At 38.6% G+C, this 11,293-nt stretch overlaps 1 protein-coding gene across 3 annotated transcripts in view; it reads left to right on the forward strand.

The window, feature by feature from the left end:
* Positions 1-11,072, forward strand: part of LOC131430893 (protein O-mannosyl-transferase TMTC2) — a 720,087-nt gene extending 709,015 nt beyond the window's left edge. For all 3 annotated transcript variants that reach the window (XM_058596143.1, XM_058596144.1, XM_058596145.1), the window contains exons 9-12: positions 5,966-6,106; positions 6,232-6,316; positions 9,542-9,699; positions 9,799-11,072. In XM_058596143.1, coding sequence (XP_058452126.1) covers positions 5,966-6,106; positions 6,232-6,316; positions 9,542-9,699; positions 9,799-9,975 — 561 coding nt within the window. In that variant the 3' untranslated portion in view covers positions 9,976-11,072. The remainder of the gene's footprint in view (positions 1-5,965; positions 6,107-6,231; positions 6,317-9,541; positions 9,700-9,798) is intronic.
* The last annotated feature ends 221 nt before the right edge of the window (positions 11,073-11,293 follow it).

Below are 11,293 nucleotides of genomic sequence, written 5' to 3' on the forward strand. Positions count from 1 at the left end.
TATTAGACATTTCGGTATTAAGATAGTATCTTATTTTGAACAGCCTCATGATTAAACTATCATGATTTAGTGACATAGAACTGGTTTACCTAAATCTGACATTATTCCTGCACCACGGTGAAACATCCGCTCTCCAACGAACAGCAACGGCTATATTCGAGAACATTACTCCAGCAGTGACCGTTCGAATCACACTATTTCCATCTTATTACTGATGGTCAGTGTGCTCATTCCATACCATTTCATTGACAAGATGGAGCCGGAAGGCGGTTCACACCTTCCGAACGTAAACCTTGGATATCGACAGTCATGTGCACGTTTTAACCGACTTCAGGGTATTTACACTATGGTGAGATGTTTGGCCGACATGGGTTTCAGCACTGAAATTATATCGTTAACTAGCTGACCCGTCGAACTTCGTCTCGCCTGAAATTATTCTTTCAAATTTATGTTTTCGGACAGCAGAGTTGTCAAACGTTAATGTTTCATTCCATTATTTTACTGATTACTTGGCTTACAATAAACGAATTACGACAAATTCATATCCAACACATTAACTTCGTCCCGAAGAATAAATATCATCAAGAATTATTGTGGATATGTTCAATGCTTTCGTTACGCAAAAACTAAACAAATGCACCGATTGCCATCTCATCCTTCGAGTCAGTGTATTGAACAGAGAATGTAGATCTATCTCAAACTAAAGGTTTGACATATGGGATGATGGATTGGATTGAATCATATCTGACTGGTAGTAGTATGACCGTGAGAAAAGGCGACTGCGTTACTCCATCATTCATCGTGAGCTCTGGCGTTCCTCAGGGAAGCCATCTAGGACCATTCATATTTCTGCTATATCTAAATGATCTGAATTTCGCATTGCAATGTATGAAGCTATCATTCGTCGACGATTTTAAGCTGTTTTATCTCATCAAAGATCTGAAAGACTCAAATTTCTTGCAGTCACAGTTGGTTGTATTTTCTAACTGGTGCAACGTCAACAGAATGGTTATGAATGCCTCTAAATGTTCCGTTATCTCCTTCTCTCGTAAACGAACCACGACCATGTATGATTACACTATTTCGCAAGCTGTACTAAAACGGGAGACATCAATTAAGGATCTAGGAGTGTTATTAGACTCAAAACTTTTTTTTCAAAACTTTTTTTTTCAAAGATCACATAGAATATACCCTCTCTAAGGCATTAAAGATGCTAGGTTTCATCTTTCGCATCTCAAAAAATTTCAATAACATATACTGCCTGGAATCGTTATATTGCGCTCTAGTTCGCTCTACACTGGAGTATGCTGTTGTTGTTTGGACACCACATTACCAAACTGATAAGCTGCGCATTGAAGCTGTCCAGTGCAAGTTCATTCGTTTTGCTTCGCGTTGCCAGCCCTGGAGAGATCCATTGAATCTTTCAAGCTACGAAAATCGATGTAGACTCGTACACCTCGATTTGCTAACTGTCCGCCGTGATACACTGAAAGCATTTTTCGTCGCGGACCTCATCCAATCTCGAATTGATTGTTCAGATCTCCTACAACAGCTAAATTTTGACATTCATCGGCGTAATTTGCGGTTTAATCCCTTTCTCGGAATTCCTCGTGCTAGAACTAACTATGGCTTTAATGAACCGTTTTCGAGTATGTTTCGCGTATTCAATACTTGCTCTGATGAATTTGATTTAAATTTATCTCGTAACACCACTAAAACCCGTTATCTCCGAATCTTTTCCCGCTAGTTTTATTCAGATAATTAAACGATATCAAAAGTTGTTAGTTAGCTGTGTAGTTTAAATAGGGGTAATTTAAGATTTCGTTATGTATCAGTTGGACAAATGTTATCTGTTGATACAAAGATGAGAAGGTTTTATGCCTGCTGGAAAAGGAGAATAAAAATCTCGGCTCCAGCGGGTTTTTCCCTTGCTCCTAAATAAACGAATAAACATATAAACAGATGGATGGAAAAGAGATGACCAAGATAAATACTTTAAAATTTTTAAAATTTAATAGCAATAGGGATTATCGAAAGTAATAAATTGGTTTTGAACGGTTGTCCATAACCTGCTTCACCGCTAGTGATATTACTTAGTCGTGTTTGATGAATGTTCGTATCATGATAATGACAGGATCAATTTTCGATTCAAGAATTAGCGATAAAATGAAAAATTCTTGGACATCCGAAAGTTCAAATTACCCTTTTATTAAATATTGTGTCCATTAACTTTGACATGAACGCTGGATTCGTACAAACAGGCCTCTCATTCGTCGAGCCACCACATCGTTTTGCTTAGTATGCAGTCCTGAGAATCAATATTCTGTTCTAGCGGAGTGAACATGAGGAGTGATTATACCAGTATTCTTCTTATCGTTAAAGCCAATCTACAAAACAGTAGATCTCACAACTAATGGTTCTTACATGCCACGATTTCTCCTTCAGATATGATATTCATGATTTGCATATGGTAATTCGTCAAGTAATCCAAAGTTCGGAAAATGGAATGATTTGGCTTAAGCAGCTTACAAATCTGTATGAAATGTTCAAAACGACGAATGTAACAAAGAGAGATTCTCTTTGTTTACTTTCTCTTTGGATTATTACGGTACTCTTAGCAATCCTTCACACTACCGATAATAATAACTAAAGCTATCATCTTTGAATCTGCACTGAATAAATTACCGACAAAAAGCAGGAATGTTTCGCAATAATCGAAAGAGAAAGTAAACAAAGAGAATCTCTCATTGTTACATTCGTCGTTTTGAACATTTCATACAGAAATGTCATGAGTATGTGCATCCTAAGCTGACCGTTTGGAAGTAAACCACTCTTGAAGACTTTCGGCGAATCGGTTGAACAAACTTCAGTTTGCTAAATGCCAGGAAAATATTTTCATCTGAACTCATTATTTCAACAGCAGAATCCTATCATTGATACGTAAAAAAAATCGTTACATTATTCAATTTTTGTTCAACTCACGCCCACTATGGCCAACATTATTCAGTTAGATCTACTGGTAAAAGATATTAGAACTCTTGCTTCTGTTTACGGTATAGCTAAAACAGTCATGTGCATTTTACCATAAGGTCATTTGGCAAGTAATGATTTTGATACCCTATTGGGCACGTGTTTTCAAATGACGAATCAATCATGCATGTAAAATCTCCACCCAAAACTACTCGTTGCGCGCCAAACGATTTCCCAACGATCTAGTATTCTTTCCTTCTACGGTCAAGTACTTATGCAACTCGCTGCACGCCATCAATCGTAAATCTAGCAATCATTGGCGACTTTTTCAGTGGAAAATTCCATTGTCCATACAAAATAACTTTATTGGTTTTTCCCAATTTTCCGGTAAGTTTTCCTAATTTTTTTGATGTACGAACCCGGTGGGGGTAAAAATTGATCAAACAAAAAAAAATCATCTCAATCCGTCCATCCGTTCTTACGTGATGCGATTACAAAGAATGATCTCTGCATTTTTATATATATAGATTATGAGTACATTGAAGACGCTATTGAATTCATAGGCAACTATTTCACTCTAACATTTAGGTACACTTGATTTTTAGTTTTTAAAGTAACGAAATGCAATTGTTAGAAAACTTCCACGGGTTAAGAGCGGTTGCCATAATGTTGAACAAAATGTATCGAAGAGTGATTCCAGAAGTAGAATGAAAAATAAGTATACCTTATGATAAAAAAAGAACCGAAATTTTCATTTTAAAATTCCCGCGCTTGTTCAATCGGTAAAATTTTATTCACTCAACGTTGGCAACACTTTTATACACATTCTGTCAAATTTTGACGCATATCGTACGATTAGTTTTTGTTTGGCGTCTATACAAAGAAGTTGAAAAATGTTCGTGTGGCGATTTTTATAATGGATGAAAATTTAGAACAACGTGCGTGCATCAAATTTTGTGTTGCAAATGGATTTAAGTGTTCCGAAACGTTGAAAATGTTAGAAAAGGCCTTTGGTGAATCGTATAAATATTTCGGCAAGTGTGGGTTGGTCCAAGTGTGTGTTATCATCCCCAACTCTGATTCTATTTAGCATTCATATTTCAATACATATTTACATTAGCATGTATTTTCCAAAAAAAAATCAAATTAATCCATAATTAATTGCAGTCGAGATTGTACTGCCTCTTGATCAGAAATCAGACATCTAAATTAACGCTATCAATCGTAAGCTATTGTCACATCTCATCTGTGCTTATCAGCGACACATAGTAAGTCACACCGAGGGCTCAATTCCACTGTGTCACGAATTCAGATAAAATTTAACGACGTAATTCGAACCATCAGCGTATCACTTTCAGAGCAAGGAAAAGTTAATCGAAAACGATATTGATTCCAGTGCGATTTCAGTCATCCTTTCCTCGAGCGAAGGTAAAAGAACCGTCCAACCTTGCCGGCAGAACGGATTGGATCCGAGAGGGAAAAAAATCCCGAGCTGTAGAAAATATCTTCTTACCTTTCAACAGCGCGAAATACCCGGAATCGAATGACCCGGTCCAAATCGACAGATAAATGTTTATGACGGTGCAAATTGAATCGGTAAAAATCATTTAAACTATTTTTATTCGTCCCTCGCCCCCACTGGGCCAGGATAGTGGCGCACTTTCCGGACGGGGACTGACTTGCCCGGTAGCGGCGGCGTAGCGATGGCGGAAAGGTGTGACAAAATGCTATACGATATTTTAATGGTCCCGATGAAAATGGACAGTTCTTGGGCATCCCATCAAGGGTCGTTTCGGTTGACATTATGGCGGTAGCGAACAGCTTAATATTTGCCATCTGTCAGCCCTGTGGGTCGGGAAACGGATGCCATAAAAAATCACTTGGAGAATTGATGAAGCGAAACGATATGGCCGGGCAGTTGAAGCAATCATCAAAGACTTTATGTTTTCGTCTCGTTTCTTTTTCGATTCGATCGTTTGCAATCAAGTTGCGAATTTAGAAGCAGGTAATTTCTATGGGTTTATTTATATCTACAGAAAAGGTATTACAAAAAATACCTATTGACAAAAATGTTCCTACTTTTTACTTTTCCTTACTGAATACACGTCATGCATTAACTCGCACTCAATAGGATACTGCATTCCAACTTCTTTCTAAATTATCTATTATATGTTCGATTTATGCAATTCGCACATTGGTATTTCCAACGAGCAAAGATTTCTACTTTCCCATCGAACCAGAGCCTAAGAAAAACTTTAATTCTATCTATCCGTATCGACCTCCAAACCAATGGAAAATCGATACAAGACTGGCTGTTGATTCAGCAAGGCCAAGACGATATCAGCCGGAGACGATCAGGATCAGGTAGGGCGGGGATTTGAGCAGGGCCATTACTCCCGCAAACGTAGTGTGATTTCTCACGTCTTTTCTGCATAATATCGCACAGCATCCCACAGCTCACCAGCTCACTGCTCACGGTTGTGATGAGGATACAACAAAAAAAACCTTTCTCTGGTAGTGGTGGTGACAACGAAAATTGCGCATGTCCTAACCGGAGCTTTTCACGTGATACGAGTTTGCTCTTGCAACCTGATAGTCTTATTTCGTCCCATCCCGCCAGCTGTCTCCCAACCGGAAGGCTAACTGGATGCACTTTGCTGATGCTGCTGCCACCGCAGGAGACAGAGGATACTCCCGTGGTGCGGAGTATAATCTGTTGCTCTGGTTCGGAAAGTTTTTCTCTTCCTGTCCACCAGCCGTTCCCCGCATTGCCATAACAATGCACCAGGCAGATGCAGCACAGCCGAAGAAAGTAATCCATTAAATTTCTTCACATTCGGCAGAATTAGTACGTTTGCACCGCACGGGTCAATCCATCACCATTAATGGCACATTTGCGACTGATTCAAAGCTCATTAGTTCGGTGTCATCTCGTAGTTCGAAGAAAAAGACACAAGTACTTCCATGAAACTCATCATTCTAATTTTCATTCCAGGGCATCTACCATCGGTTGGGTGAAGTTTTTGCCCGTCTAAATCAGTGGACCGAAGCGGAACGGTTTCAGCGTGCTGCCCTCGAAGCCCAACCGGATCACGTTGCTGCGCACCTGTCGTACGGATCCATGCTGGCGAGGAATGTAAGTATCCGGTTCCGGAGTGTCCGCTCCCGTTCCCATTCTAGACAATCAATCGCTAACGTTGGATTTCGTTTGGTTTGCCCCATCTGTCCTCTTTTTTGCGATCTCGAATTTCCTTACTCCAGAGCAGCCGAACTTCGGAAGCGGAACAGTGGTTTAAGCGTGCACTTCGACTGGCCCCAGCCGATGCCAGTGTCTATCATCATTATGGTAAGTTGAACCATCGTTCATGGACTAGATAGCAGATTTGGGGAAAATCTTTCTATATTACTAGCTAGGGTTTTGAAATTTTGACACTTTTTTCTCTGAATTATCGATTTCGATGGATATATAATTTCCCTCATACAATATAAAATCGAACCAGATTACGCCGAAAAAGAAATTCAATTTCAAATGATACCTTGATTTGTTTTAAATAATTGTCTAAGAGGACGGGTTTAATTGAATAATCGATGCCTTCCATGCAGCCCACCTGGGTTCGGGCACATAGTAGTTTTTTTCCGCACTAGTAGTTTTATTTCCATGCTCGCGATTTATTTTTCAATTTACTAAAACCCGTAGAAGAAAACTTGTTAACAATTGCCCATTGGAAAAATAATACTTTTTTTTCTCAAAACGTATAACGGACCTAGCGATAATACTCTGAATCAAACAAAAATGTGTAAATTTTTGAGTCCAAACGTCTTCAATTGGCCCAAACGCGATTCGAATTATATCAACCCAGAGTATTCCGAAATTTCAAATTATTTGCATTTGAGTAACTATTAACAGCTTCGTCCAATGTACTCAAACCATCCCGTTTGCTTTGTTTTTAAATTAAATCGATTGAACCGAGAATTGGGAACTCATCGACATGTTTTACCTATTCGAATGATTCACTCCCTTGCTCATAAACCGTCAAACTGATTTTGGTTGTACTTTGCTTGAATTATTTGGGACTTTTAAAAGCAGGAAGAATCTGCTTTAAAGTGCGAAGTGTACGTGTGTACCTGAATTGGGGAAAAATTTTGAGATTAAATCACTCGATTATTCTAATTTAAGAGTATTCGAGATAATTTCCATCCAAAGATAATATTTGAGCTGTGAGAAATTCACAGGGACAGCTACAGGTACAGAAATAGAAGGAACAAGTACAGAAGCTAAGTTCAGGAAAAAATAAAGAAGGTACAGGAACAAGTGCAGAAAGTACAACACCAAGTACAGAAATGAGGGAAACAAGTAAAGTAAGTACTGTCACGATTGAGTGCAGATAAAGGTACCGAATGAGCAGATGGTACAGATATAAGTGCAAAAATTACAGGACCAAATACAGAATACTGGAGCAGGTACAGAAAGTACAGGAACAAATTTTGAAACAAGCACAGAATGTACGGGAACAAACACACAGATTACAGAAACAAGCACACAAAGTACAAAATAAAGTACAGACAATAGAGGGATAAGTATAGAAAAAAGTTAAAAGTTCAAAAGTAAATCACAAATGTTGTCGAGACAACAATTTTGAATGGCAAATAAGAAGAAGAAAAAGTTTTCATTTCACGCATTCCAATGATGCCCACTGCTATGTCATTTCAACTTGAACGTCATTTTCTCATCCGTTTAACTTTTCTATTACCGTCAATAATCGTTATGAGTCTGTAGCGTGAATTTAAAATTTTTTTCGGATGGTTTTTTTACGATGCCTGTTTGCGTTTCGGCAAACCATCGGTTTTATATATTTTGTCCTGTTGTCCGCGATATAAAAATGTTGGGGCCACTATTATAGAGCATTATAATGATATTTTTCTTCAATAATCATTAAAATTGATAAGTAGTTTTGATTTTCTACATCTAACCTATTATTATTGCGCTACGAAGTGTGCAGAGGTCCGCTAGTTGTTCATAAACTCGAAAAACTTAGTGAGCAATATGACGAAAATTTGTATTTGGCTGACAACTTCGGTGATATATGCGCAATTGATTTATAAAATATGAAAATTTAAAGATTACTCATACGACTCATAAGATACTGAAGATGTTAGGTGTGCTTTTTCTATCGAAATCAGCCTTTTGAAATCAAGAAGGCTAAGAATATTTTACAGACCAATTACGGGAAAATTTGAATAAGGACATTTTTATTAAATCGTTCTAAAGAATTGATGTTTAAGATAAATGGAATATTTCGGAATTAATTCTAATGTATTTAAGAAAAAAATGTTGAGTATCTGAAAACCATTATTACTAGCAAAATTAATAATGTTTAGAAGCATGTACTTCAAATCAGTCGAATCCTTCATTATACCAACAATTTGCCATAAATCGCGAAAGCAAGTGCAACTCGTAACAGTTAGCAGTCAATAACTTACAATGACTACTCATGACTCATGACAGGTAAACGGAGATACCGGAACATTCCGGCTACAATTGCATTCGTGGCTGCATCCACCAGCGAAATATTTCCCGAAGGCTTTCAAAACAGACTGCTGCTACAAGCACTCAACTACTCATTTTCTGTCTTCGAATAAAAGGCGCCTCATTAGCGATGCAAAAACGCCCACGTAAGAACCCGATGCGCCCATGAAACCAACATCAGATTGTGTATCCTCAGCAGATTCCATTTTCAAGCGCATCCAAAGCAATATAATTGGATACTTGATATTTTTCTCGCTCCGTTACCAACTCTTTTCACAATCTATTCAATTATTTTCTTCCTATAGTTCAATCTTTCGGTCCTGAAGAAACACATTTCAACGACCGAAGACTTGGGATGGTAAAAGGGATGTATACGTTGGGACAGCTGTAGTAAGCATAACGGGACTTTCGTCTTTTCTGTGTGTACTTCCTTACCAAACAGTACGAGTCAGGACACTAATGATGATATTGATGATGCACATCCATCTCGTATTATTTCCGCCAGCTCTCAGAGGAACTGGTCTCGAGTTTTTCATGACATTCTCCCATCAATTTCACTTCTCTGCTTTTCAATTTGCATACTTGTGTGGGGGGACAGGGGGAAGGGGGTTGAACACAAACAGTCAAAGAGCTTTCGAAAGGAAGAGGTTAGTTATCTTCTGGTCGACCATTTCCGTCTGGGAACCCAAACAAGGAGCAATGTTCGATCGGTTCCCTCCGCAGGCAAATTGGCTGAATGATGAACATTTGACGGATGAAGTCGCTAGTGCCGATGCTGGCAAAGAGCTTTGTTTGTTCATTTATTCTAATATGTTGATATGATGGGGGGAAAATGCTGAAATTGAAAATAGGTCTGCTTTCTCAAATCGAAAGAATTCGATTTCCGGTACTTCATGGCGATGTTGGAAACTGCTTCAGGGGGTCTATCGATGATGTCGAGGCCCATTTGGGATTTATTTCTGTGCGAGAGAGAGGGAGAATTTAGATAACGGTATGGGAAATTGATTCTCAACTGGATTTTTTTGTCTCTTTATTCCATTGCAGCCGACTTTTTGACCTCGGTTCGCCGGACGGCCGAGGCTTGCCAGTACCGCGTGAAAGCTGCCGAATTGACTCCGGATGATTATTCACTGGTGACAGCCGCAGCATCGTCTCTACGTTTGCTGGATCGGAAATCCGAAGCAGAACGGTGGTACCGACAGGTAATTCTTCCGCTTCAATCAACTAACTAACGCTTTCGGTAGTTCGGTACTAATGCTGTCTTTATCTCACCAATTTCTTTTTTTCGACTTGAATTTTAGGCCGTCAAACTTCGGCCGGAGGAGGCACGAGCTCACACAAATCTAGGAGCCATACTGCATCTGCTGGGACGACCGCATGAAGCTGCACGGAGCTACCAGGAAGCACTTAGGCTGCAACCGAACGATCTGACTACTCTGACCAATCTGGCCAAGCTGGGAATAGCGGAGATTTCCTGAGGAACGGTTCCATCGTCCCCACCACATCCACGGCCGGATGCCACCGGTGGGGACGATGATTTGAGCTAGCTTAACTAAAATCGGACCGGTATCGAACCGTTGGCCGTTTACTGTACAGCTTCCAACAGGATTTGTTGAGATTTGCAGGGATTGACACATTTCTATTTTTGCATTGTTTCCAAGCGATACACGAGGCAGGAAAGCAGGAAAGAAACAGTTATGAATTGTATAATGTAAAGACATATAGATATAGCAGGCAATGAGATAAGAACTGTTGGATCAAAAAAAAGATAAAAAGAAAAGGATCATAGGTAGTACAAGGAGAGTTTGTATCAAAGAAAAAGATGTCGTTAATTACCCTGGCGGGACTAATCAATCACAGACTTATAAAGGAAATCTACAAACGGTGACAAATTAGTTAGCCTAAGCAACTGTATCATATAGAAATACACACAGAGATTATTATATTAACAAAGGATAGGACAAATAAAAAGGCTTCGTCGAGAGTCATTCTGTTGAGTTTTAGTTGATGTACAAATGGAATTGATAAAACAAATTAGTTGAGTGACCAATAATGACTCGGCATGTTTTGCGGAAGATCAGCACCTACTGTAAATAGGCAAGAAACAATAGACAAATACCATAAAAATTAATACAAGTGTAGGTGTTCCCTAATAGCAACAGCTGAAAGCAGTCGGTGTGAATGAAAATTTCATTGCTTCAATATTAAAAAAATGATGATAATGATGATGTTGTTGTTTACGAATGCGATAGTTGAATGCGAGCACGGAGAGATAGAAAAATAAGTGATTGAAATATTATATGAAGCACTTAGTTTATATTACAACGGAGCAATGGGAGTTAATGCCGCCAGAATAAATGAAACTGTTATAGACAATGCGATATATATGCAATCGATGCATACAGTTTATTACCGGAAGCAACACCCACACATGCTAGGAACAAACATAAACTTCTGTATAATAATGCCCAACAACATCACTCGGCGGGAATATGTATATTAAAGAGTAAAACTGAAACAGATCACAACTTATAAGGCTATACAATTTCTGAATAAAAAGATTTGTTAAAAAATACATGGAAAGAACTGTTTTAATTGAAATGAAATCCACATGAGCATCAGGAAAGCACTTTCGTAAATTGAGCAAACTCTCTTGTGTCAATAGTCGTACGGTGTGATGATTAACGGAATGTTTTTAATACATTCAGGAAACAAATATAACTGATTCAACTGATATCTGATTCCGATGATTAAAAAGTGAATCGAACAAAATACGATTTCGATTTTCACATATCA

This window comes from Malaya genurostris, chromosome 2 (assembly GCF_030247185.1).
Source record: "Malaya genurostris strain Urasoe2022 chromosome 2, Malgen_1.1, whole genome shotgun sequence".
Taxonomy (NCBI): domain Eukaryota; kingdom Metazoa; phylum Arthropoda; class Insecta; order Diptera; family Culicidae; genus Malaya; species Malaya genurostris.